This window comes from Dromaius novaehollandiae, chromosome 24, assembly GCF_036370855.1.
Source record: "Dromaius novaehollandiae isolate bDroNov1 chromosome 24, bDroNov1.hap1, whole genome shotgun sequence".
NCBI lineage: Eukaryota > Metazoa > Chordata > Aves > Casuariiformes > Dromaiidae > Dromaius > Dromaius novaehollandiae.
Genome location: NC_088121.1, coordinates 6,580,777 through 6,608,180, shown reverse-complemented (window position 1 = coordinate 6,608,180; position 27,404 = coordinate 6,580,777). Strand labels below are relative to the sequence as shown.

Genomic DNA, 27,404 nt, shown 5'->3' with positions numbered 1-27,404 from the left:
TGCCAGGATCTCCCACCTAAATTAGCACTTAAAATCACTGCCAGAAAAGAAGAACTGCCCAGTGCTAGTCTGGCCTAGGACAAGATTTCTGGATGGCACCAGCTAAGAGGTAGACTGCAGCAGGCAGTCCCTAGTCTCTCCTCCAATTGCTGGGCCCTCATCACATTCAAGCTTGTAAGCAGTATGCCAGGTCCTTTTCAATTATTAAGTGTAGAAAGGTCTCTGCGTTTTTGTTATGTTTTCACTGCTTTCCGTGCTCCTTAATAAACTGCCTACGTGACACATCACTCTGCCAGCAAGTTCATCTTGATTCATTATTGACAGAGCCATCTGATTAACAAGCAGATTCTCCTCCTTGTTGTTTTCATGAGAAAGCAGCACAATGGTGCTATGGATTTTTAATTCTTCAAACCGCTCTAGCCTTGGCAGCCTGATGAGAAATCAGCAGAGGAGAGCCAGGGGTTATAGTTTTGTTTGGATTTGTTCTGTTTTTTAAAAGGTAAAAAAAAATTGGGTCTTCATTTGCAGAGGTTTTGAACTCCAGTATGAAACCTCTCAAGTGAAGATATGAAGTCTTGGAGAGATGCCCAAGCATAGGTTTGCTTCCAAGGGAATAGATATGCTTACTTGCTAACACAGGCTTGCTCGCGGTTCAGTTTGAATGTTGAAGTGAGCCACACCCTCGCTCCAAAAGAGCCCAGAAACACAGAAGCGGCTTATCCACTACTTCTCAGGGAGAAGGTACCCTTTCAGCTGACCGTAAGGGACTGCTGAACTGTGTCCTTCAAATACTTCTCATTCAAACAAGTCCAGATAGTCACTGAAACATCTGGATTAGAACATGGAGCTTCCTGTGATCTACAAGGTAACTATATAGAAAGGATAAGCACTGACAGTATTGAGTTATCATGGGAAGGTGTAAAAGAAAACCTAATAAACACGTTCATTTGGAGTCTGACTTTTGAGTTACACGCAAGAGCAAAAGACTTATTTCCAACAGTAAAGCATGGGCATTACTCTATGCGGTGCTGGGACCTATGTTTCCTTTAGACATACAGCTGCAATAAGCCAGCCATGCCAGAGTTTTATTAAGCCTTATGAATTTTTTAGCAGTTCTGGGAGCTATAGATTTTAACTTGGCTAGATATTTAACTCCACCTTAAAATAAAATATAGCTTTAAAAAGCCACAGCAGCATTTCATTCCTTAAATATGTAATTCAGCAAAACTCCAAATATAAAGCAACCAAAGGTGATTTAATTATAAATAATCTACTAGCTATCTAAAAGACAAGCTAATATGTGAGGGGAAGGGCCTAGTTATTAAGGTAACAGACTAGAAAGTAGAACTCTTATGTGCTCTTCTCCAAGGAGCATCACCTTGATTAAGCAGCAGTGGCTCAGTTTACTCACCCAAGAAATGGGGAGAATATAGTCCGAGCTCCTAAAAGCTTGGTGGTATTATTAAGATTTTCCAACGGTGCTTCAAGATGTGCTCATTAAAAGCAATTGCCTGAACAGAAATGCATTTCACAGTGTCTGTACAGTCTGCAGACAGTGCACTTTTTCCCCCACACCAGAGATATTTGCATGTTGCCCAGGATGCACACCTTGCCCACACTGTTTTGAAAGCTTAGCCCTAAGCATCTGACCAGAATAAGCTTATTAATCCATCAGCAAAGGCTTTAAAAATGTAAGATAGAGCTGACTGGCTTTCTTCAAATGCCTGTTTTGGCCATTACCTGCCTGGGTCAGAAGTATCTGTCAAAACATAATCTCCACGTTAGAAATTCATCTGCAGCCATTTACCTTCAGAGCTTGCTTACACCAGAGAAAACCCATTGCCGTATGACCAGACTAGGCTAAAAAAGGTTGCAAACATAGCTAACGTGAATTCTACTAGAGACAAAAATGAAATAATTTAAGTACATACTGGAAAAGCTTCTTTTCTCCGTTGTCCTGCAGACTTTTGATCTACGGGCTGTAGAAAAAAGACAAAGAAACATCTTGTCCTCATGGCTGTAAATAAATCCTCCTGAATCCGGAGGAAAAGCTGACCAGTGCAGTGACCTGAGCCTGCACAACCCCTAGAACAACAGATCCAGGGAGACACCCTTCCATCCTCCTCCAATAACGATACATTCTGCTGCATAAAACTCTTGGCAACTCGTAATAAAACATGTGCTTAGGATTCTGGATTGACCTTGTAGAACAGCGAAGGGGCAGCAGTACTGCAATCTGGTCCACCACTTTTCTGGGGAATCAGGGTTTTCAGACTGATTTACTCCCTTTGTATAACAGCGAGGCATAGTCTGCATTTTACACAATTCTACTGAAAAAGAACTAGCTTGTCCTCGTCTTCCAGCTATTAAGATGAAAACATCTGCATTCTACTTAGCTGGTAATGCCCTGTTAATCCGTATGAATTCCCTTCCTCCAAAAAGATTTTGAGCAAACACTAGGAGAGAGCATAGGTTCAGCACCCCTGAACCAGCAGTTTTCTTCATTAAACTAATGTAATTTTGACTTGTCAATTAGAGGTATTTTTTCCTCTATTATCCAAGAGAGAAGTCTCCAAAACATAATGTGAATCTGACCTACAGAGCATTCTCACCCCTGCCCAAACTGCAAAGATATTAGCTCTTAATGAAGGAAACACAGTTCAGCAGACACATTCAGGATGCCATCTCAAGTGATGCCACGTGAAACAGCAGTAAACTAGCATGTTCAATCCCAGCTAGAAGCTACAGTTATTACTGCACTGAACTGAACCAGTTCCCTAGGGAGATCAGCTTCTTTAACTGTTCCTGTCTCTGCTGCCTGTTGGAAGCACTGTGAAAGATGATCGGAAGAACGCCATTCAGGACAATCTGTGGAAGAAGACTGAAGCCATCAGGACAACCCTAGCCCTGTGCTGTGCCCGCTGTTGCAGGGCTGGGGACGTGGCGGAGCACCTCTCAGCCTAGGGCACAGGTACCGCAGGCAGCCACAGCAGCGATGGAAGAGCAATGCTGCCATCTGCAGACATCCTGAATACCGCCTCCACCTAGACAGGCACCGGACAGAAAGGTTTTCAACCGTGCAAGGCACAAATCCCTAAACTTTTTCTACGAGAGGTTCAGACTCTTTGAAATGAATTTAAGTTGACTTAAAATAGACATGCTCTTCAGTTGCTGCTTTTTTTGCTGTTTTTTGGCAAACCCTCTAAAAGCAGAGCACAGACTCTAAAAACTACAAATTGAAAAAAAACACTACCTTGGGCCAGTTTTGATAAGGAGGCAGAAGTGGTAGCACCACAAAAAGACTACACACTATACCACAGAAAGGAGAATAATGCCTGAGCCATGAAGTCATCTTCTGGCTCTCTATGCCTGCTACCAGGACAGATTACTAGTGTGTGTTAAGAGCAAGTGCAGAACAACTATAGGAGCAACAGAAGACCCAACATGTCATGTTGTTAAAGGATGCTCAGTAGAGTTCTGCAGATCTGTAGTTTCTGCAGATTCCAAGAGCTTTATCATATTTCTTTGGAAGGATTTCTGAGTTCAGCCCATCTATATCTGGTTGCTGTGTTATTTTGCATTTTACCTTCTAAAATCATCTCCAAATGCTGTGACATGGGGCCTGCCTTGCAATATGTATCTCAGAAATGCTGAAAAATACTTCCCATGCCTAGCTGTCTGACAAACATATATTTGCCTCAGCTTTGCTAAAAGGATGTGATGTTCCAATTTTGAGACGAAAGAGCTTTAGAATTAAAGTTTTAATTCTACCCTGAACTCAGTTAATTAGCCCAGCTCCTGCAGCTCTCACAGTGCACCCACTCCATCTCCATACACAATTTAATGGGAATCTGTACACACCCTTACTTCAACAGCACGATCCAAATTTGCTCTGTCCATTTCCCAAATTAGTTTCGGGACCAGCTGGACAGCATTTTTAAGAGGTCATGCGATCCTCCTCAAGTAATTTTACTATTTTTCCATTCATCATTAACCTTACACTCACACAAAAATTATTGTACAAAGGACATTCCACTGAGAAGCATGACATGTCTCTCTATCAGCTGCTGATGAAGAAGAAAGGGAAGATGCTGAGACACACATTTTCTTAAAAGTGTTTGTCTACATTTATAGGTATACGTATATACAATCTTTTTTAAATCTAGTTTAATTAAACTGGTGAATGCAACTTAAGCTTAACTGCTACTTTTTTCAGTTTAGCTGAAGTTAGCGGAATAAGTCACTGAATCACAATGTGCAGCACATACCTGTGTGCAGGCAAATCTAGGTCAGGACAAAATTACCTCCTTCCAAAGCAGCTACCTCAGGCCATAGCTATGGGTACAGTTAATCATAAGCAGAGCAGCATACATTTTGTTTCAAGTTTAAAAGGTTGGAAGTGTGAGTCAAAATAGAGTGGGAGAAAGGAAGGAAGTACTGTGATTCTGAGACTTGAGTATCAGCAGAAGGCAATATGTCCCACCTGCCATAAGAATGAAGAGTTTCTCATTAGAAAGATGACAAACGTCCTTTTGTGACAAAGGTAGCCTGACAGCTCTTTTTTGCAGAGTACATCAGTCTTATTTCAAGAACATCAGAGTAAAATAAACAGGAGGATGGAAGAGAAGCTATCAAGCCAGTAGCATGTTAAATGAAAATGCAGTTTGCGAAGAAAAGCCTTCTGTGTAATGACTCCCAACGAAATAACATTTCCTTCCAGACAGGGCTGAATCAGAGGCCCCAGGACAGGCTGAAGAGGACACCCTGCTACAGTGAAAACAGCCCTTGCACAGAGGTCATCACTGACCTGAAAACAGACTTCAGGAGGAAATAAATGGTTTCAGTTATACCTTGACTAATTCACTGGAAGTGGCTGGAACTTGAATTTATGCAACTTGATGGGGCTTTCCTGGGCTCAAAGTGCAAAAACAGAGGCAGTACCCAAAAGAACAAAAAGGGCAAGAAAGCCATCTCCACCCTACCATATGTCATCTTACAATCCCACGCAGGAAAGATGCATATAATCACCTACAAGACATCTGTACAGGGTCTGTAGAGTGTTTCAAGACATCCATCATCCTCCCGATAAAGTATAATAAAGCTGAAATTTAGGTTTCCCATGCCTTCATGTAGCTTTTTACAGAACAAGCCTTCCAAAGCCCATATGGAAGGCAGCGAGACACAAATAAGCATGTTTAGGTCTAAAAGAAGTGAAACCAAGGAAGAAAAATTTGTGATTTGCTTACATTTGCAAACCAAGTCAGCAAAACAAGCTAAGGCCTCAGACTTGATTCCAAACTCAGCATTGTTTCATGCTGTATCTTGCAAAAAATAAAGGACTGTCACCTCACCTTCTAAATTCCTGAGGAAGTTACTGATGTCCTGTAAACTCCAACAGGAAATCATTTCAGAACACCTAAAGATAGTAAGACGGTGTTGCAGGTAAAAACATTAGCCCCACAGTGGTTTATAATAACTAAGCTCTATGGCAGGAATGTCCTCCTTTCTGTCTCAGAGAGCGTTTAAGCTAGAATGCACCAAAGCAAAAACTGAAATCACCATGTTTCACAAATCCTTCTCACATCAAGTCTTCTTTGTATTCCTCTTTTCAGCTGTGTGCACCACAGAAAACAGATGGTAACACAGCCAAGAGGATTCTGCCTGGACTGTTCAAACTACTTTAACCATGTACGAAGACAGCCAGAAAGCAAGTAGGACAAATAAGACTCCAAGGACTCTTCAGGGTAATTATGCATGAACTCATGTGGCACACAAGACAGGAAAACTTCAAATCATGCTTTAGGCTGATTTATGACACACAAAAGGGAAGTTTTACACTGTCACAGTCCTGCGGAGCAAAAAAAATCATTGCAAGTCAGTCAGAGGCAGAAACCATGGCACTGGAAGAAGGGCAGACCACACAGGTGATGATGAGGAAGTCCATCTTTATTAAAAAGATTAAAAGTTCAGCTGAAATCTCATTACAAATGCTGAACAGTATGTGGCACAGAAAACTGCATCAAAGGAAATTCTGCTCCTTGATGAAAACACTGGAACAACACTGAAGTCTGCCATTAGTATGAGATGATCACTGCTACTGAATTTTTTTATCCCATGATATGGAAGGACAGAACTACGTGGTTCACAGAAAGCCTCTTTCACAGAGAAGTATTGTGCTTTCATGCACCCATATCATAAATAAACACTGCAGACCAAGACTATTCTCCTTCCAGAAGGATGCTCTAGTACATGTGCAGAAATACAATCCGGAGTGATTTAAAATAATTAAGCACAGCATATTTAACAGATTAACATTCAAACACTTTATTGATTTTTTTCTCTAGATAAGAAGAAAGGCCAGAACATGTTTTAGGACACATGAACAGGTGGACTACAAATCTGTTCATCTACCTACGTAGACTCATCACACTGCACACAGCTTGTCAAGAGAGTCCTGAAAGAAGGACTTGAAAAGTTTGTATTTGGGGGAAATAGCATGGGGCAGAGATGAGAGGGGTAGGGAAAGAGACCCAGTATCCTCATCGTAAAACAAACCAAGAAAGAAACCTCTCTTACCACCCAGTGTCTGTGTGGAGGTTATTTTGGTCTACCTATATTGGTTAAAAATCATCTGTTAGGTTAGTTTATACCTAAAGGTTTTCTAATACTAACATGCTTTTGAAAAACACACCGAGATAAAGCATATTTTATTTTCAAAGCTCTTCACAACAATGACATCAGCTCAGCATCCCTGTGAGGTAGGCAAAAATGAGCTCTGTTTTCTGAGACCCAGAGAAGTTGAACAACTCAAAACCACAGTGAAGAAACAATGTTATTTATTATCAATATCCTTAAAAGCCTGGAATGATAGTCTTTTTTACAGCCAGGGAATCAAAAGCATTTTAGATGGATTTTCATCCCATTCCTAGTATTATACTGCATTGAAACCCTCCCACCCAGACAAGTACTAGTGATTCTTGCTTCATCTCTGTAACAAAAAATGCTGGTCCTTCCCAGCAGCAAGCAGGCATCCTGCACAGGGAGCTTTTCTCTACTGGTAAGTGATAGCTTAGATACAACTACAGTTACATACACTACTCAATCAACAGCCTTTTTCTAGATTTTCCTCTCCACCAGTACAAGAATTGCAGTTATCAAATATATGAGCCATGTTTTAGTTATTTTAAGGAATTTAGCTCGAGTACTCCACTGTATGGAAAAGGAACAGAAAAAGGTAACTATCCATTCTTTTAAACAGATAGCATACAAGAGCAAGCTATCCCAAAACAAAGCACTCAGCTGCTAAGAAGGGTAGCAACAAAGCCATGCTGGGATTAACCTAAAAAACCACCTATCCCCAAGTGTAAGGTTAACAGATTCTCCAACTCAGGTCCATGTCTTTTGCTTTGCAGAAAAGTTAAATGGGTCTCTAAGCCAGGCTCTTCTTTAGGTGTGCAATGAAGTAACAGTAGACTGTGTTGTATACGTCTGTCTTAAAAGCAGCTTTCAAAAGCTTCTGGGTATCTCCGTCCATTTGGCTGAGCTGAACTTCAGCATCTTCTCACCCTGTTCCTAATCTAACCAAATCTTTCGGTGTAGAAAACAGCACACGGTTGCTGAAGTCCATCTCCTTTTTGGCTTGTGCCTAGTGAGATTAGAGATCATTTGCCCAATTTTAATAAGAGGTGAATCTGGGGCTTGTAAAATCTGCCTGGAGAGAATCCTCACAGTTGAGTACAACTCAGCTGTGAAGCAGCAGACCAACAGCTGGGTAACATGAAGCCATAAAAACAGTCACTTAACTACCTGTACTATGTAACCTTGCATCGACTCAGCTTTACTGCTGTCAGTACACTCCACTAATAACACCCAACATTATCAGATGAACACCACAAGGGCATGTTACCTATGACATAATGCTAAGCTCCCTGTTGGTAGTTTATTGCTCACATTTAAAAGCTCACTCCCTTTTGGTTCAAAAGCAAGGCTGTGCGCTCCTGGCACCAGCAGCTCCTGTCCAACGTCTGTATCAATTCCAGTCAACCTTTACGCAACTCCTGTGAACAAACATTTCACCAAAACTCTACATACAGGAAACTGATACTTTTTCTTCAACTCAGAAGAGAGTTCAACTACCACCGGGAAACATGGAATGGACCAAATTCATCCTAGGTTATGGCGCCACTGAAAATCACTGGTTTTTCCCAGTTGAGTTTGGCATGGTCTGTTTTTCACACAGCTACATACTAGCTGAAACAACCCACTCCCCAAAAGGCCATGTGAATCAAATGGCAAGATTTGCAGAAGAAAATAAAAACACATCATAAGGTGTAGAGAGGGAAAGAGGTGGGGAACTCCACTTTGCAGCTAACCTATCGTAAATGTGATTTCAGTCACACAAACCCTGGACTCCATTAGAAAAAGAACATGTTAGCAAAAATAATTCCTTCCCTTTCCCAGTTTCAATTTGTACGCAGAGCCAATGCAATAATCCTGACTTCTTCCTGCTAATCTTGTATCTTTCTCCTTTGCTGCCACCAGGGCTTCTTACAGGGCTTCTTATAATAGGACATTAAGCTATAATACTCTGGGCCTCTAAATAGAGAGAATGACAACTGGAAAAATCCATTTTTTAAACTAAGAATTTGTGCTCCCACACAAATATCCATCAATCTGTATCCAGCCAGAGAATTTTGTCACCCTGTCTGTCAGATCCCCTTAACTCCAAGACTGTCATTTCAGAGAGTAAACCCTACGCAAATGCAGAAATGGAAGCCACTGGTTTTCCTAGGCACTGAAGGCCTTTCAGTTGTGTAATTTGCATTTATGACTTCAACTTTCTTAGACGGATATAAGTTCACTCGTTTTTGTCTTAAAGCTTGTGCAGTGGGCCAGTCGTGCTCCATTTTAGCATCAGCATACCACAGAAACACATAGTCTATAAGGAATAAGCAGAGGCAACAGGGAACGCATGAGTATCTGGTGTCTTCCAGGGGGCTGGGAAACATAAGCTCAAAATTTGGCTAGGAAAAAAAACAAAACAAAACAAAAAAGATTAAAATATACAACAGATGAAGATGAACTATGGTCACAAGGGAGTGAAGTGATAGCACCTGCATCGTTGCGACACTAAACATTTGGCAGTGTTTTGTGTTTACCACGCAGGAGCCCCTGGAAGCCCTTGACTGTGGTGAAGGAGTCATAAGAGCAATCATTGTGCTTGTACATGGAAAGGAGAGTGTATATCTGAGGCTCAGTCTTACTTCCATTAACAGTGAAAGCCCCTCAGAACTCAGTGGCAGAAGCAGGGGTTTCCTTGTTCTCATGTTGCATTGTTTCCCCTGAAGCAAAGCAGCACAGTTCATCCCTTCCAAAGAACTGACAAAGCACTCCTCAGAAGTCTGTTGTACAAGCTAACTGAGACCAGAAATTATAAAATTCACAATCATTAGCTCAAGGAAGTCTCTCCATTCTTCCCACTGTATGTAACAAGTCATCCACCCACATCAACCACTGTTAATTGATGTTAATACTGAGTTGTGAGGCCTGACTCTACAGCTCCCGTTACAGTTTGGGGAGAGCACCGGCAGGTGCTAGCGTGATACCAAAAACATAGAAGAGCCCCAAGAGGAGATTGAGTTTGGCTGTCCGCTGAGGAATTTTGTTGAAGCTCTGACTCCGAAACTGCCTTTCCAGTGAAAATGCCATTGGGATGGTGAGAAGTGGCAATGCCATGCTGATGGTGTAGCGTGTGGCCAACACACAGAAAATCAGGTAGGGCAAGAAGAGCAGCACGGTGTAGAGAATGTAGGAGAAGGCAGGGCCGATGAGGATAGCCAGGGTGACAATACCCGCCTGTTGGTCAGACTCCATGTCTCGCGTGTTGTTGCTGTGCAGGATGGCCTCAGTACTGAGAGCTAGTGGGACAGCGTAGAGCAGTGGCGAGACAGACAGATAACCAACCTGCACAGCATGGGCAAACATGACAGCCAGGGGCCCAAAGGTGATCAGGATCACCACGTCTCCAAGTGCAACATATTTAAATCCAATTCCTGTGGCAAGACACAAGAATAAAATGAAGTGTCATCAAACGACTCAAACTATAGAAGAGAATGGATTTTCTTTTTATAACAGATCAGCCGTTCCCACAGAAGTGTTGAAAAAAACCCAACATATACATAGCTAAAACAGAAACATTTTCTTTCTTTTCTAAAGGTAATAAAAGAAAAGCGGCTTCTGAATTTCTCCAGTCAAACCACTTGACAAAATTAAGGGCCAGGTTCTAATACCCCCCTTCACACCAAGAAGTACCTTATTTCCACAGAAATCAATAGAAGTAAGGTACTCTCTATGGTGATCAGACTTACTAGAATCTGATCCTGAAGAAACAGATAAAATGCTCAGAACAAAACACAGAACTAACAAGGCTCTTTCAAGTAAACTCACATGACTGTTACAAGTTTGTTACTGTTTTCCTAAGCAAAATATTTTATGTTTGTATTTACCCAACTCAGGAAGACATTAAAAACATCCTCTTCTACATACAAACATTCTCTTCTCAGTAAAAACATCTTCTTAGTAAAAACAAATACAAAAACTATTCTACAATCCCAGTGAAACTCCTTCTAGAGAAGAAAAACAAAATATTCCAACACAATGTACAATGTAATTCTACCCATGTAAAAGAACATACGTAGTGAGCTATACAGTCAAGGGACGCCAGACACACATCACCCAAAGTTTCAGCAACAGTTTCGAAGAGCACCTAAAGTCATATACGTAATAATGTCTCAATACTACTTTCCAACTGAAGAACTACTCCTATACCTTCCCAAAACAGCCAATGACAAAGAATACAAGTCTAAGCACCCGTACTTTAGGAAGTATCACCAAATATCTGTACAAGAGTTAACTGGATCACTTGGAGCTTCTAGAAGCCCTTAGATAAGGCAGTTAACTCTCCCATGTTCACAGTCGGAATCACAGGGAATGGGATATAGCACTTACCCCCAGTATAAAGGAAGGAGCTGGAAAGTCCTCCAAAGTAAATCAAGGCCAGGTGCTCCAGCTTGAGCGTGGAGACGCAGTAGAGCCCAGCAGCGCAGATACAGCCCACAGTGTAAAGGAAGACTCCAAACCGGACCACATCCTGGGGCTCTAAAATCTGGTCCACCAAAGTCCTGTCATCGCTCTTCTTGTGGTCAATGCCTTTGGAGAAGTCGTAGTAGGTATTCACCAGGTTGCCTGCTCCGTGCACAGCCAGGACAGTCACAGCGCTCCCCACCAGCAGCCCCGGGTCTAGCGCTCCTTGGGCGCGGTACGCCAGCGCGCTGCCGAGGGCCACCGGCGTGAGGGAGGCACTGAAGCTCCAAGGCCTGAGGGCCAGCACGTAGGCCGCGCACTTCTGCCTCCAGGAGCCGGGGGGGCCCCTCTCGGCCACGGCCAGCCCGGAGCCGACGTCGCTCCTCTCGCCGCCCCGGGGGCTCTCGGCGCCGATGCTGATCTTCTGCATCAGCTCCCCCGACCCCATGCTCCGCCCGCGGCCCCGGCCGCACCGCCTCGCAGCAGCACCTGCGAAGGAGAAGGGCCGCGCGTCAGCCTCGCCGCCCGGCCCCCACCGCCATGCGGGCGGGCAGCGCTGAGGGGCCGCGCGCGCCGCCCTCACCCGCTCTGACAGGGCGCCCCAACGGCCGCCGCGCGCGCCCCAACCGCCGCCGCCCGCGCGCCCCAACCGCCGCCTCCGCCCCCCGCGCCTGCGCCGACACCACGCTGCCCCCCGCGCCCCCCGCCGCCGCGCAGCGGGTTCCGCCGCAGCGGCGGGCTGGGGAAGACCAAGCACCGAGGCAGCTCCTTAACGGCCCGCGAGTGCTTCCCGCCCCGGTGTAAACGTTAAACGCTCCGCGCCGTTACGCACGGCTGTTAGTGATCGCTTCGAAGCGCACGGGACGAGAAACACGGCGGCGCTGCTATACGTGCCATTACGGTAACGGAGCACGGCTCCGCCGCCTCCCCCCGCCTCACTGCCCTTGGTCCTGTCATGCGAAGCCGAACACATTTCAGTGCTGCACACGGGGCGCAACCGCGCTCCTCTCCCCGCGCATGCGCAGGAAGCTCACGCTCTTTACCGAAGGGCGGAAGCTAGGGGGCACCCGGTGGGTGGGCCTAGCCCGACTTTTCACCAATCGAGCACTCCCGGCCACCCCACTGGTTGCCCTGTACTGTCAGTTACTCCTGGCTGGCTTGATGATTGGCCGGGCCGCCACGGTCTCGCTTTGCGGTTCCCCGGAGAAGGGGCGGGGCCGGGAGCTACCCTTCCCTTCTTCCCCTTTTCTATTGGCCGGAGGCCGTGACCGTCAAGGCCGCTCGGCGCGCCTATTGGCGGGCGGCGGCTCGCCGGCCCGGCAGGCGCGGGGGAGGGGAGGGCGCAGGGGCCTGGAGCGGGGGAGCCGGTGGCGGTTGGGGTGGAGGCGGTGAGTGCGGCTCCCGGAGCCTCCCCGTCCCTCCGGCGGGAAAACCCCCCTTCCCCGGGCCCGCCCCGCGGCCTGTCAGCGGCGCCGGCTCCCGGGCCGCGGCCTCGCCGGCGGGAGGCTCCGGCCCGGCCCGCCCCGCCGCCGGGGCCTGCCCCGCCCCGCCCCGCCTCACCGGCGTCCCGAGGCCGCCTCGCGGGCCTGCTGCCGCCTCGCGCGGCTCCCGCGCCTCGCGCCGCCCTGAGGGGGCCGCGCCCGCCCTCCGCCGCCAGGGCGGCTGCCGCCGGCCCCCGCCCGCGGGAGGCGCCACGGCCGCGCGGGGGCTGCCTCATCCTGCCGCGCCAAGCGCGCGGCTTCGGCTTGTCCCTCCCGAGAACGCGGGGCTCGAGGCTCCGGGGGAAAGTCGCCTTTCCCGGGGGGAAGCGCTCGTGAGGCAGTTTGGTCGTGCGGCGGGGTGGCGTCGCTCTAAGCGGGCTTCCCGCTTCCCGACGTGCCGGGGGGTGCAGCGCTCGCCGGGCCGGGGTGCGGAGTTTGCGTTGGTAGGGTAGCGAGGCCTTGGGGAGGTCCTCGGGTGAAGGCGTTCACGGAGGAGTCAGATACGATAACGGCATAGCGACAGAGCTACTTATTTTGCCTACTTACTGTAGAGTAATTCTAGAGCTTAGTCCTACCTCAGTATCTCTTCAGCTGTCACGTGCCCTTTAACCTAGGGTTACCTCTCCACAGGATCAGGAACCTGGCCTACTGGGCATATTCGAGGAACCAGAGAGCAAGGGAGCTGCGTCATGACCTTGTGTGATGATATAGTTTTAGCACAGTGTTCTGGGGCCTAAGGAAACTAGTCCTTAGTTATATTTTTTGTTCTTTTAGCACAGCCTCCCTTCATGCATTGGGATGTGTATTTTGGAAACAGTCAGGGCAGCATCAAGGAAGAAGTTCAGATTTATGCAATAGCTGAAAGCAGTAAAAAAAGGTTTTTCTCTGAAGCACTTACAGGACTTGATGCGCCGAGCCCCAACACACCGCCATTATGTCAGGCACTGTGTCCATTCTCCAGCAATTTGCCAATGGCTTGAAGAGTCGCAGCGAAGAGACAAGGGCAAAAGCTGCCAAGGACTTGCAGCACTATGTCACCATGGAACTCCGCGAAGTGAGTCCTGCAAATGAGATAATTTACCATTGTTTATCACACGAGTGTAATGCATTGGCTGGGTACTTTGGGGGATTTTGGAGTGTGGAAACTGGTGTTAGAGAGGAGGTCCAGCAAAGGATGGAAGTTACCTTTGCCCTGGTGTGTAGGCAAGGGGGCCGAGTTGGTGACACAGGTGGTGGCCAAGCACCAGAATAATAGGTCTAGGGCACGAAGAAGAGATACCATTTTGTGTTTGTAATGTATGGTTAACTTAATTTCTTTGTGTTTAAGAGACCTGGAAAGCATTGATTTTTGGGGGGAGGGCATCTGTGGAGGTGGAGAGTGATGAAAGTTGATTTGAACTTTTTCCTTTTTATAGATGAGCCAAGAAGAATCTACCAAGTTTTATGATCAACTGAACCATCATATATTTGAGCTGGTCTCTAGCTCTGATGCAAATGAGAGGAAGGGTGGCATTCTGGCTATAGGTGAGTGAAAGTGCTTAATGCCTTTGGTGAGTTTTCTCTTCATGCAACTATTCTTTAGGGACAGATTTTCAAAAGGAATGAACTCTTATAATTTGGGCCGTATGTTTGACTGCTTAGTACGCTGGGCGCGTGCTAGTCACTGGGCTCTCTTGAAAATCTGTCCAAGAGCTTCAGCATGGGAGCTGCTGAGTGCTGAGAGTGGCTGAAAACCTGGTGCTCAGTGGGCACTGAGCTCTTCTGGGAGTAGAGCATCAAATGTGAGTGCTGAGCACTTGAAAATTCTGATCTTGAGCTCATCTGAAAACAGAGTTTGTGCTGCCCACTTATATGTATCACGGTGGGATGACTTTCCAAGCTCCCTTCTGCCTGAGGACATTGATTCCTGTTATTTAAATTCACCTAGCTCAATGACAGCAGCTTCCATTCCTGGGAGGGGCTCGCATAGCTTTTGCTTTTATTCTGGTCAGCTGCTCCATCAGTTGCTCTGGTTGTGCTTTCACTGTGATGTGGCAGAACTGCCTGCATTGTGCACTTGGGGAAATCAGCTTGCATAAATACTTTGGCTTCCAAGCGAGTAGCCCGTATTGTAGCATTTGCTTTTTTAATAACCAAATAGGAGTTGCCTATGGGTTAGGCTCACAGACGTAGTCATCCACCCCCAACATATTTGAAGACAGCGGAAGTCCCTTAGCTAGAGAAATCTTTATTGACAACATCTGATTTTAAGCTGACAGTATCACTTTAAAATTGTTTCTGTGAATTTAGTGCTGTTGAAAGGTGCCGGCTTGACAACCCTGGACACTGATGGCCTCTTTATCTACAGAGCAGGTACAACCCAGGCACCGGCAGTGCAAGCTTCCGCCACACTGCCCCCTGCCAACGTGCCTCCGCCCTGGCCTGGAGAGACCATCTCCAGAGGCAAGGGGGAGAGCAGTTTCCTTGGTCCATTCAGTCTTTGGCCTCTCTACTGAGACGGACCGGCTGTAGTAGTTGCATGTGGATGTCTTTCTACTGGGAATGGGTCTGTGATCCCAGGGTGGATGCATTTTTTTCTTTTTAAACTAAAAATGGGGAAAAAATCTGTGAAGCTACTTGATACGTTTTCCTGTCCACTTAACAAGTTCAGGCTTGAAAGAATGGTGACCCTTTCCTATTGCTTGATTCTTCTGTGGATCTGCAGTTTAGGAAGAGTTAATGGGAATCTTTAAGGAATGGATAGGGAATACTAACTCTCATCCAGGGATTACCTGCTGTCTGCCCCACTGACTCTTAGGTGGAACCTACAGCCCTGCTTCCTTTCTCCACAGCAAGTCTTATCGGTGTTGAAGGAGGTAACGCCACCCGTATCGGCAGGTTTGCCAACTACCTGCGGAACCTCTTGCCATCCAATGACCCTGTTGTCATGGAGATGGCCTCCAAGGCTATCGGGAGGCTCGCGATGGCCGGTGACACCTTCACAGCCGAATATGTGGAGTTTGAGGTGAAACGAGCTCTGGAGTGGCTGGGAGCTGACAGGAATGAAGGTCGAAGACATGCAGCTGTAAGTGGTCCTTTTTATCTTCACCTGTCCTGGAATGGGGGTGGTTAGGCTTGAGGAACAGTGGTAGATGTGCCCAGAAAGCCAGGGAAGAGCTCTAATCAGGAAGCAATGGCTGCCAGTCCATGTCTGAGGATGTGTGACACTCTCATAGCAGATGTATTGATTCTTCATCATTTCTACCATAGTAATGCTCAGTGACTAAACAGGATTGAGACACCATTGTGCCATGAACTACAAAAGGCTCACAGATATTAACAGTCTAAAAAAGTGATACCACAGACTAGGAGTTACAATGTCTGTCTACAGGTGCTTAACCTCACAGACTGCTACTGTTTCTTTTCCTGTCTCCAGGTTCTTGTCCTGCGTGAGCTGGCAATCAGCGTGCCCACCTTCTTCTTCCAACAAGTGCAACCATTCTTTGACAATATTTTTGTGGCTGTGTGGGATCCCAAACAGGCCATACGAGAGGGAGCTGTTTCTGCCTTAAGAGCCTGCCTTATCCTCACCACTCAACGGGAGCCTAAAGAGATGCAGAAGCCCCAGTGGTACAGAGTAAGAAAATAACTGTTTTGAAACAGCTTCTTTATAATGCAATGCAAATGATCAAGTGCCAGTATCAGAAGAGCTGTCTAAGCTAAGAAACTGCTTCACCTGTGTCAGTGTGTCTGGTTTGTCTGTAGAAAACTGCCTCCCTTTAGTCAGGGTTGAAAACATAGTGGCATCCAAGCTAAGTTCCCTTAGCCTTCTATAAAAGCAAGCGAGAGCCTTAATTCCATCAAGAGTCTATTGCATGGTCTCTAACTCACTTGGAGCCATTGAGCTTGACCAGCTTTTATGGCCAAAGAGTTTTCTATCTAGTGGCATCTTCTCCTACTATTAGATGGTTTTTATTAGTATAGTGAAATAGGTAAGGATTCTTTTGTCTGAACCTTAGCTTTGCTGCCATGTCACAGGAATTCAAGTTTCAAAATATTAAATAAGGTTTAGACAGTGCAGTTAAATGTTGTGAACTAGGATTCCTCATTGTCAAGTATGTGATGCAGCTATTGACAAAGTTTGTGCCTTGGCATGGCTGACTGGCTTTTTGATCGGGGCTGTTGAAAGCACTCTGCAGCAGAGTGAAACTCAATTTCTTGGTGTTATGCTCTGCTATTAGTCAGTGGAGGTTTGTGGCTACTCTTGAAAATTACAGGATGTCAGTAACTCTTGACTTGCTGTACTACTTACTCTGTTTCCACAGGCTTTGCTTCTGTTATAATGATTGTGATCTTTATTTCCCCCCTCCACTCCCAGCATACCTATGAAGAGGCTGAGAAAGGTTTTGATGAGACTTTGGCCAAGGAGAAAGGGATGAACCGTGATGACCGAATCCATGGTGCCTTACTGATCCTCAATGAGCTTGTGAGAATCAGCAGTATGGAGGGAGAGGTGAGCAAAGCAAGATGGTGATTATGGCTCTTGGCTGCCAGATCGATTGACAGTGACCTGCGGAAATAATGTGCTACGTTTGAAAGGGTGGTGTTGGGCTGAAGGGTCATCTGAACATGGACCTAGAACATCTGAATATTACAAATTGAAGGGTGGAAGAGAAATAACACCAACAGGTTTGGGCTGAGTAGACATTCAGCACAGATGGAAAGTGCTGTTAACTAATTACCATGGAAAAGAATTGTTTAGGATGCAATTGCTTGCTCTGTTGCATGTTAGATACCTAAATATTTTTGCTGGATTATAGCTTAGCTGATGTTTTACGGCTATTTGGATGTCAATGATCCTGGGTGCTGTTTGGAAGATTTGGGTTGCACCAGAGGTTGGACATCTTCTATTCAACTACTTTTTTTTAAAAAAAAAGTACTTCTCTTTTGCGTCCAGCGCCTTAGAGAGGAGATGGAGGAGATCACTCAGCAGCAGCTTGTGCATGACAAGTACTGCAAAGACTTGATGGGCTTCAGTACCAAACCTCGCCACATCACTCCCTTCACTAGCTTCCAGTCTCTTCAGCCCTCTCAGTCAAATGCCTTGGCTGGTCTTCTGGGATACAGTGCCCATCAAGGAATCATGGGTTTCGCAGCCTCCCCTGTCCCAGCAAAATCTACACTGGTAGAAAGTCGATGTTGCAGGGATCTAATGGAAGAGAAGTTCGATCAGGTAAGTGTTCATCTTTGAACTTGTCTGCCAACATACTCAACATCCTCCATTTCCTTATTTAGGAGGTGATGCTACCTAGTGTTGAACTGGGGCATCAAAGCTCATTGTACATATCCTGGCTTTGTCGCTGTCTCTCTTGGAACACGTGGCTTATTTTCTTTGGAAGCAGTCTTAATTATCTATCTCCCTAATGGACTCTAAAGCCAAATGTCAGTATAATGTGTTAAGGTGCCCCAGTAATAAGCATTCATGTATTGCTGACAGCGGTCAACCTTCAAAACCCAATTCATCTGCTTTCAGGTGTGCCAGTGGGTTCTCAAGTGTAGAACCAGCAAAAATTCTTTGATCCAGATGACAGTTCTCAATCTGCTACCACGGCTGGCTGCTTTCCGTCCTTCAGCATTCACAGGTGAGGGGACAGGTAGTTGGATGTTAGAAGTGTTGCTGAATTTGGGCTGGAAGTTAGCCAGCTCTCTTTGGTCCCGATGAGCTTGTGCAGGCAATGCAGCAGTAGAAATGTGGTGCTTGGAAGCTGAGCAGACAGATTTCTCCTTGCAAGTGGTGGGAGGACAGTTTGGTGGTGGTGGTGTGTTCGCGTGTGTTTGTTTGTTTTGCTTAATAAATGTGACTTGGTGTCTGATGCCAAAATGTTGCTCTGGTGAAGATAATGGATTGAAAACCATCGCCTGAATTCTGTGATCAATATCCTAAGAAGCAGAACCTCATTTTTGTCTTTTCTCAGCATGTCAACGTTAGGGTTGAACTCTGCCCTCTTGCTCTCACTCAGTGTAGCCCTAGTGTTATTAGCAATGTCATTGTCCTGTTTCTCTATTGCACCTACTGGGAGATCTCAAGGAAAAAAGGGAAATCCCTTCTGACTTTTCAGCAATTGAATTGATTGTGCCAAGCAAACTTAGGAGAATATCAGAGCTGGAGGCATGTCACTGAACTGTTCTAAGTGGGCTGAAACAAACTTTTTGTTATTCCAAATTTCCAGCCAGTCACTGTGATAAATAAAATTGGCTTTTGTTTGTGTGTGGAGTCTGCAGGAGGTATCTCAGATCTCCTGTTGCCACATTATCTTGTAACTTTCTCATTTCTCTGAAACTTATTTTAAAAAAGAAAGTCTATCATATGGTGATGTTTGTTTGCCACTGCTCGTGTCAGTAAATTGAATACAGACAAAAATCTGTTCCTTAGTTTCATTCTTGTAGAGGCTTAGTTGCAGATGAGATTCATCTACCAGAAGTGTGTTGCTTCAGTTACAGCTGCTTCCTAAATCAGCCATGCTCCAAGAGTACTTTAGGCTTCATCAGCTATGAAATATATCAACATGAATAAGAGTAATGAGTATCCTGGCTTTCTGGGACATAAAGGTGGATGGCAATGGGTTGAGCCTCTGTTGCCTTAATCTATGCTCGCTTATCTTTACTGACCTGCACAGTTATTTCTCAGTAAATGCTGAATTCTGCAGCTATTTTCAGGTTGTCTAGGTTTCTGGCCTGAAACTTTATAAACCTAAAGGAACTCCAATATCTGTCTTGTTCTCTCTTGTGGGCAGCTGATCAGTATCTTCCAGACACCATGAACCATGTTCTCAGCTGTGTGAAGAAGGAGAAGGAGCGAACAGCAGCCTTCCAGGCCTTGGGTTTGCTTTCTGTAGCTGTGAGGTCTGAGTTTCAAGCTTACCTGCCAAAAGTCCTTGAAATCATAAAAGCAGCTCTTCCACCAAAAGACTTTGCCCACAAGTGAGTATGTGAAGGTTGTGAAGTATGTGAAAGGAACTGAAACACTTGTTCTTTGTGTCATTTTTGTGTTGTTGGGATCAAATTATCATATTAGACTGATAACACAGAACTCGGATGAGGAAAGATGTTCAGAAAATTGCAGCTCCTCTTAATTAACTTTTATGTGGACCCTTTCTAGGAGGCAGAAGTCGGTGCAGGTTGATGCCACAGTCTTCACCTGCATTAGTATGCTGGCACGAGCCATGGGGCCCAGCATCCAGCAGGACATCAAAGAGCTTCTGGAACCTATGCTGGCTGTGGGCCTAAGGTAAATACAAGGCACATGAGCACATTTTTATGTTAGCCACTGGATGGCATTGTTGGCCACGCGGAAAGAGAGATGATGCATCTTGAGGGAAAGGACCAGTAGTTACAACCTGACTTGAGAAGCGAGTTGACTTTTTTAACCACTTTGGAAAATAGCCCATCAAATGCTTTTCTAGCAAACATTCAGAAGCCATATTCTTGTCTGTCTTCCAGTGTTGAGGGAAATGATGCATAGAATGGCTTGTGTATAGTAGATTCCAGAGCATTCCACCCATCCCTTCCGGAAGTCGAATACTAAGATGAAAATAACACAGCTGTGTTATGAGATTGGTGTGGGGTTTTTTTGGTTGTTTTTTTTTTTTTTTAATTGAGAAAAGAGCAAGAAGGGCAAATCTTGATGTTCGGAAAAGCTGACAAATCATTTTCTATGCAGTACAGAGCCTCCTGCCTTAGCTGTAGCAGGTTAAATTACTTCAACTGCCTAAGCGCACTTGTGTTAAGATTGAGAAGGAAGGTTATTTCTTTTAAATGATCTGTATTGCTCTTTCAGAGGGCTAATCTGTTTTAAGTGTTATGTATCTATTGGGTTACTTAAGAGCATTGGTCTCTGTGTAAAGAAATCTTTCTGAAAAAGACCTAGTGAACTCAAAATCAATGTCCTTTACTTCCCACCATTCAAACTTCTTCACCAACAGCTTGCAAAAATTCAGAAAGGTTCTGAAGGCTGGCAGATTTCTGCCATATCAGATTAACAGGAAAAGAGAGCTGAAGTGCTGAATACTTGCTCCTAGCTTCTTTCATTTTAGCATGCAAGTTTGATAATTCCAATTCGAAATTTCGCAACTCATTGCTGTGAGAAAGCATCCAGGTAGCACGAAGCTGCCTAGATTCGTGTTGTCCCTGGAAGTGAATTTAGTTGCCTCTGTGTCTAAAAAGCACAAGTATGAGGAATCACTCAGATCTGTAACCATGTTCTGCTGTATATGAAATTTTGAAGACTTGTTAAAAATGGCTCAGTCAGACAAGTCCCATCTGGAGTTCCACCATGCAAATTGTTCTTGGTATTACCTAATTGTAGTCATGTGGTCTGGGATCCAAGCAGTTTGCTCACTGAGTTCACAGAAAAAACTCTGCTCGTATGCCTGAGTTCATACAAGGACCACTATGCTCTGCTGGCAGCTGTTGCTGTGGTTTGTGAATGCCCACAATTATCTTCTGATAGGCAAAGACATAGATAAAAAGGTGAAAACCCCTTCTCGCTTTTGTGCTAATGACTATCTGCATGCCTTTTGCCTTCAGCCCTGCTCTGACAGCTGTACTCTACGACTTGAGTCGTCAGATCCCCCAGCTAAAGAAGGATATCCAGGATGGGCTGCTGAAAATGCTCTCCCTTGTTCTAATGCACAAACCTCTGCGACATCCAGGCATGCCGAAGGGCCTTGCCCACCAGCTGGCCTCCCCTAGCCTCACCAACATCCCTGAGGCCAGTGATGTGGGTAGCATCACCCTGGCCCTGCGCACACTGGGCAGTTTTGAATTTGAAGGTAAGATGTGGAAATAAGGAAGCTGGGGGGTGTGAGATGCACTGGCCCCTCTTGGAAAGCTTGCATATATGAACTAACAACGTAGCTGCATATCCATGCAGTAAAGAATGTAGGATGCAACCACTAGCGCTTCAGAGTGTAAATAGCAGGAGTACTCTGAGAGCACTTTCTTTAAACTCCTGTTTGTAACAATAACTGAACAGTCAAACCAGGTTAAACTCCCGTCTCTTTCTTTGCAGGCCATTCTCTGACTCAGTTTGTTCGGCACTGTGCAGACCACTTTCTGAACAGCGAGCACAAGGAGATCCGGATGGAGGCAGCCCGCACTTGCTCTCGCTTGCTCACGCCCTCCATCCACTTGATCAGTGGTCATGCCCATGTGGTCAGTCAGACTGCAGTGCAGGTGGTGGCCGATGTCCTCAGCAAACTGCTTGTGGTTGGAATAACAGACCCAGGTTAGTGTGGGGTCTGGAGAAAGGATTTTCCTACCACATGTTAATTATAGTGCCTGAGCAGGTGATGAAGTAATGGTTGTGGTAGGGTTTGACACATTTGTCATTAAATTAAGCTGTCATTGTTTACAAAAAGATATAAAAAGGGTCTCCGTGTTTTGATTCCCACCTCTTGATTTTTGAGGTATTAACAGAACATTAGTGCAAAGTGCTCAAACTGTGCCCTTGGTAATTCTTTGCATGAGGTAGAGCCCTGAGACTTGTTTTCACGATGTTCTGTGTCATGGCCTTCGCCCTTATCACTCAAGAAGGGATTGGTCCCTTTTGTTGAATCTTCCCCCTTGGTTTTTTTGATTCTTTCAGTTGTAATGTGGTCATCTGAGACAAGTTCATTTTCTACATGTTGGCTCCAGATACTACCTGTATGTGCAAGAGACTGGCATTGTGCTGGTCTGGGTGTTGTGGTAGTACTGAGCAGTACTGAATTGGCTGGGCTGGCTTATCCTACTTCTAGCAGGTAAAAGATTGAGGTAGGCAATCTCATGCTGGGGAAGCTCTCTGCATTTCCCTGATGAATTCCCTGATGAATTTTGGAGGCCAGGTGTTAACAGAAACGACAATCAGAACAGGAGTTTATTACATCTGAAGACAAACAAATGTGTTCTTGCAGACCCTGATATACGTTTCTGTGTGCTGGCTTCTCTGGATGAACGTTTTGATGCTCATCTTGCCCAGGCGGAAAACTTGCAAGCTCTTTTTGTGGCCCTGAATGATCAAGTATTTGAAATCCGAGAGCTGGCCATCTGTACCGTGGGTCGCCTGAGCAGCATGAACCCTGCTTTTGTCATGCCTTTCCTGCGCAAGATGTTAATTCAGGTAATGAAGAGGGATGACTGCAGGGGAAAAAAAAAAAAAAAAAGATTACTTGGTAACTGAGATGATGGTGTTGAAGAAACTGGACTACCTAGCTGTAGTGAGTATGTGAGGGAATATCTCCTTTTCTGGAAGATACCGGTCACCCAGCTTAGTGGGTTTCAGCAAATCTTTTCTATTGGTAGACGTTTAAACTCTAGGGATGTATGAGAAGAGAGAGGGTAGTAGTCACCATTGCTCCCCACATTCATTGTTCCTCCTGCCTGGAGTGCTTTCTATGTGTATTGAGGAAGAATATTCTGTACTGTTTTTAGGTTCATGGATAGCACCACTTCATAAAATTAAATCTGTTTTGAAGCCATCTATTCCATTTTATATTATTTAACTTTAGCTGCATTTGGACATAACTGATGGGATGCTGAGATCGCTTTCTCCTTCTACTGGCATTGGACAGGAGAAGAGGAAATCTAAAGTGTTTTTTGCCTAACTTTATCTTCTCTGTTCTTGTGCTTCTATTGTCTTTTCTGCAGATTCTAACGGAGCTGGAACACAGTGGCGTTGGCAGGATTAAAGAGCAAAGTGCCAGAATGTTGGGTCACCTGGTTTCTAATGCTCCACGCCTCATTCGTCCGTATATGGAGCCGATCCTTAAGGTAGATTTCCTGTTGATTTTGTTGGAATGAGACTACATAGCAAGTGGATCTATTGCTCTCTAAGCTTTATCAGGCGGTGCAGTTCTTTGCTTCATCATAACTGTAAAAATTAGGTTGGAGTGGATGTTATCCACAGTAATGCATGTATGTGACAGTGTGACCTAACTTGATTCTGGATTTGCAGAAACTTTAAAGTTTGTGAAACCAGGGTATCGTTAATTCTTGAAAAGCTCACTGTGATGCATGTTGAGCCCCTGTAACCTATCTGGTGTAAAAGAAAGAGCATTTTGAGTACAGCATGTAGGAGGAGTCTTTTCAACATGTTCTAATTTGTTTCCTCTGTTACCTACCAGGCACTGATTGTGAAACTGAAGGACCCTGATCCAGATCCAAATCCAGGGGTGATTAATAATGTCCTAGCTACCATAGGGGAGCTCGCACAGGTAGGGGTCATGCAGATATGCCTGCCATGCTTGTCGGTTGTCAAGCTTTCAGCAATGCTAGATGAAGGACTTTGATTTTGTCTTTCCAACAGGTCAGTGGGCTGGAGATGAGGAAGTGGGTGGATGAGCTCTTCATTATAATTATGGACATGCTGCAGGATTCTTCCCTGCTGGCTAAAAGACAAGTAAGTGTTTGACAACTGCATTAAACTATGCCAATCTCTGTGACCAAAGCTGTAATGAAATGTCCTTGTGTCCCATCACAACTGCTAAAATGAAGCTTTAAAATACTCGGTCTCTCTCATGCGGCATGTTCAGTTAAGCTTAAGTATCAGATCAGGGCTTGCAGTGCCTGTCTTTTGTGGCATTCTACAGGATACACTCGTTACAGGAAAAAAGGAAAGGAAGCAGTTTTTACTGGAAGGCTCTGGCACAGACTCACTATTGGTGCCTATTCCGATTGCATCTCTGAGTGAGAGGAATTATATCAGTCACTGAATCTAACGAATTGTTGATTATTAACTTCTTTACTGTAGCTTACTTAAAAAATAATATCTCTGTAGAAGCTTTCAAACTATGGACCACAGGAAGCAGTGTGATGCTAAAATGCTCAAAGAGACTTTAAAGAAGTTGAACAACTTATGGATCAGGAGACACAGTAACTTCCCTGATCAGAACTATTCTCTGGTCTTGACTGTTCCAGGTGGCTCTTTGGACGCTGGGGCAGCTGGTGGCCAGCACTGGTTATGTGGTGGAACCATACAGGAAGTACCCGACTTTACTTGAGGTGCTTCTGAACTTCCTGAAGACTGAGCAAAACCAGGGCACCCGCAGAGAGGTATGAACATGAAGCTGTCTCACAATCATATCTAAAAGCTTTTGAAAAAGAGAGGGCAGTCAAACAAATGCCTCTGAATAGATTTCTTTAAAAGAAATAAATGAGAGATCATTGTTGTGGCTGGTAGAGGCACAATAAGCAGAATTAAAAGAAAATGGAAATGTGAGTCAGTGAAAGGGCTTCCAGCAGTTGAATGGAGAAGGAGGGGGGAAAAAAAAAGTTTTCTCCCTTCAGTCATTGTTTTAGTTCTAGATCTTGTCTCCTTAATCCTCAGCACCTTTCCAAACCCCTGGGTTCGTGTGTTGACTTCTGCCTCAGTGATGCAGTTCTGATGAATTTTCCTCTTGTTTCTCCCATATCAGGCTATTCGTGTGCTAGGGTTGCTGGGGGCTTTGGACCCTTACAAACACAAAGTGAACATTGGCATGATTGACCAGTCACGCGATGCTTCAGCTGTCAGCCTTTCGGAGTCTAAATCCAGCCAGGATTCTTGTAAGCATCTGAATTTCTTTTTCAAGTGGATAACTTTACGATGTATAAACAGGTCTTGATTTCATTACCAGCTTGTCTCCTCTTCTTAACAAGTTATTAATGTAAATATGTTTCACCTAATATTCAGGGTTTTCCTGAACTTTGGTATTGGAGTGCATTTAGTATATAATTTGTGACACTGCCTTGTTCTTCCTAGCGGACTACAGTACCAGTGAGATGTTGGTGAACATGGGGAACCTTCCTCTGGATGAGTTCTATCCAGCTGTCTCTATGGTGGCACTGATGAGAATTTTCCGAGACCAGTCCTTGTCCCAGCACCACACTATGGTAGTTCAGGCCATCACCTTTATTTTCAAATCTCTTGGGCTGAAGTGCGTGCAGTTCCTGCCCCAGGTCATGCCAACGTTCCTTAATGTAATACGGGTTTGTGATGGTGCCATCCGAGAGGTGAGTGTACTAGGGACCGCTCCTGCTCCCTTCCCATTCCACTGCCCTAAAATTAGAATCCATTTAAAAGAGAATGTGACTGGCTTCAGCATTCCTGTGCTATGTGTTGCTGCCAACCATGCTGCAAAAGTGAGGTACAGCTCTGCTTTTTCTTTCCTGTGAGCATTTGGCAGGATATTCAGTGGAAACAGTTTTTCTGCTTCTTATTGAAACAGCTGCTTTTGAACATACTCCTTAGATGGCCAATATCTGGTTCTGTTTCTTCATCAAGCTGGTCTAGTTCAGGAAAACAGCCTGTGCAGCTTCCAAAGCTTTCAGTGATCTCTGCATTAATGCCCTGTTGTGAACAGTTATTAAATAGAGGTAGAGTCTTTAAATTTCTGATGCAACCATGTACTTTGGCTCATCTCTGAGGAGGAAAATTCAATTTGCTACAGTCTGCTAACATTTTGAGCAGTGTGGGTGGTGATTCCACAGCAGCGCTTTTGCTTCCTTCCCACTTGAGTTGCAGTTTTAGAAGGAAAGGAGAACTGTGTCACATTAAGAACGGGCCTAAGATACATCTAACCAGAGATGGCTACTGTTTGCCAAGCCTTTTCCTCAGGCTCTGAAAACCATCTCTAGGGTGGGAAGGGTAGTTTGCACTAGTTTTGTACTGTGTTTTATAGGTGGGATGGGTCCTCCCTTAGCAGAATCCCAACCCTGCTATAGAACCACTGTTTTCTCCCAGACTGAACTACTGCTCAGATTGGAAGGAAAACACCTCATGCGCCTGGGTTGGCTGAACTCCTAGACCTGACTGATCTAACTTGCTTGAAAGCTATGCAGTTGTGCACACTCTGTTTAAAAATTTTCAGGTAAAAGAAGATGGTGAAAGTGTACTGGGGAGAAGAGCTGAGGTGGGTACACGTGACTTTATAGCCTAAAGGAGGCAGGTCCTTGTCCTGTATGTAAGCATTCTCTCACAACACCAGAAAAGGGACAGTGCAGGAACTCACATTCATTTTTCGTAAATATAGATGTGCTGCTCTCACTGAAGAAGCTGATTTTATTTCTTAGTTTTCACAAAAACCCATAATCTATTTCTCCAAGCGCCACTTTGACTGTATTTTGTCACTATAAATAGTCTTCAAATACTGCATGGAAAAAATTAAATTTAATAGGTGGTAACATACATATTCCTATTTTCCCAGACAAAAAAAAAAAGATATACATTCATTTGTGGACAAGGAGATTTGACCCACATATTGTTTCGTACCAATCCCCAAAATAAAATCATTCCCATGAGTGAGTGCATATGATTGTGTGAGGGCAAAAGGAATTGCAAAACTCTCTTGGTATGTATGAATAAAATTGTTTCAGTCAAAATTCTCCTGTGGTACAATTAGCCAGCTTTCAAAAAAAATCCCAGTGATATATCTGGAAAGGACCAAACTCTTTTCCCCAGTAACTTTTCACCAATATATCTTGGTGGGGATGGGAAAGAGTACAGAGAAAGTATCTTAAAATGTGTGCCAGTTTGGCTTACAGGCAGAGGAAAAAGATTAGGGGCTAAATTTTTGGAAGCATCCTTTAAACCTGAATTACAAAGCTGTGGTAGCTGAAGTTTCAGGGTTTGTGCTAACAAGTCTGTTTTGACACATTCTGAATTTGCTTACCTGGATTCCTGTTAGTATGCAAGACTCACTAATGCTTTGTGCTCATAAAATTCTGGATGCAAATTTAAAACAAGAACCCAAAATCTGAGCTGGTGCTGCCAAGAATTTTAGCCCCAGACTTTGAGCATATAATAGCTATGCATGCTGTTTGGTGAACGAGCTTGCAGTTGGCCTT

At 44.9% G+C, this 27,404-nt stretch overlaps 2 protein-coding genes across 9 annotated transcripts in view; one reads left to right on the top strand and one right to left on the bottom strand.

The window, feature by feature from the left end:
* Positions 1 to 5,928: 5,928 nt before the first annotated feature.
* On the bottom strand, positions 5,929 to 12,110 carry UBIAD1 (UbiA prenyltransferase domain containing 1). 4 transcript variants are annotated; one of them, XM_026095549.2, is made up of 3 exons: positions 11,915 to 12,110; positions 11,008 to 11,571; positions 5,929 to 10,052 (listed from the first exon to the last, which is right to left on the bottom strand). In XM_026095549.2, exons 2-3 carry the CDS (start codon positions 11,528 to 11,530, stop codon positions 9,565 to 9,567), a joined length of 1,011 nt encoding a protein of 336 aa, XP_025951334.2. In that variant the 5' UTR covers positions 11,531 to 11,571; positions 11,915 to 12,110; the 3' UTR covers positions 5,929 to 9,564. The 4 variants fall into 4 exon arrangements, with proteins under 4 accessions (XP_025951334.2, XP_025951335.2, XP_064381679.1 ...); XM_026095550.2 differs by having other exon boundaries at positions 11,977 to 12,110; XM_064525609.1 differs by lacking the exon at positions 11,915 to 12,110 and adding an exon at positions 11,840 to 11,890.
* A 263-nt stretch (positions 12,111 to 12,373) lies between these two features.
* MTOR (mechanistic target of rapamycin kinase) overlaps positions 12,374 to 27,404 on the top strand; it is a 69,540-nt gene continuing 54,509 nt past the window's right edge. For 2 of the 5 annotated variants that reach the window (XR_010392844.1, XM_026095483.2), the window contains exons 1-21: positions 12,374 to 12,470; positions 13,455 to 13,617; positions 13,979 to 14,087; positions 14,853 to 14,915; positions 15,395 to 15,627; positions 15,979 to 16,179; positions 16,921 to 17,055; positions 17,500 to 17,775; positions 18,076 to 18,184; positions 19,337 to 19,523; positions 19,702 to 19,830; positions 21,129 to 21,373; positions 21,613 to 21,828; positions 22,496 to 22,701; positions 23,229 to 23,351; positions 23,705 to 23,794; positions 23,887 to 23,979; positions 24,498 to 24,632; positions 24,995 to 25,124; positions 25,321 to 25,571; positions 26,429 to 26,470. Coding sequence is in view for 4 of the 5 variants with exons in the window: in XM_026095483.2 (XP_025951268.1) it covers positions 13,498 to 13,617; positions 13,979 to 14,087; positions 14,853 to 14,915; positions 15,395 to 15,627; positions 15,979 to 16,179; positions 16,921 to 17,055; positions 17,500 to 17,775; positions 18,076 to 18,184; positions 19,337 to 19,523; positions 19,702 to 19,830; positions 21,129 to 21,373; positions 21,613 to 21,828; positions 22,496 to 22,701; positions 23,229 to 23,351; positions 23,705 to 23,794; positions 23,887 to 23,979; positions 24,498 to 24,632; positions 24,995 to 25,124; positions 25,321 to 25,571; positions 26,429 to 26,470 (3,093 nt within the window). In the remaining variant the exon portion in view is untranslated. The remainder of the gene's footprint in view (positions 12,471 to 13,454; positions 13,618 to 13,978; positions 14,088 to 14,852; positions 14,916 to 15,394; positions 15,628 to 15,978; positions 16,180 to 16,920; positions 17,056 to 17,499; positions 17,776 to 18,075; positions 18,185 to 19,336; positions 19,524 to 19,701; positions 19,831 to 21,128; positions 21,374 to 21,612; positions 21,829 to 22,495; positions 22,702 to 23,228; positions 23,352 to 23,704; positions 23,795 to 23,886; positions 23,980 to 24,497; positions 24,633 to 24,994; positions 25,125 to 25,320; positions 25,572 to 26,428; positions 26,471 to 27,404) is intronic. The other 3 variants (XM_064525601.1, XM_064525600.1, XM_064525602.1) reach the window with 3 other exon arrangements.

Coding starts and splice junctions, on each gene's coding strand:
- UBIAD1 (XM_026095550.2), bottom strand. CDS start 12,055: ATGTGTTCGGCTTCGCATGACAGGACCAAGGGCAGTGAGGCGGGGGGA. Junction 11,572..11,976: donor CGTGCTCCGTTACCGTAATG/GCACGTATAGCA, acceptor TCTCCTTCGCAG/GTGCTGCTGCGAGGCGGTGC. Junction 10,053..11,007: donor CTCCTTCCTTTATACTGGGG/GTAAGTGCTATA, acceptor GTCTTGCCACAG/GAATTGGATTTAAATATGTT.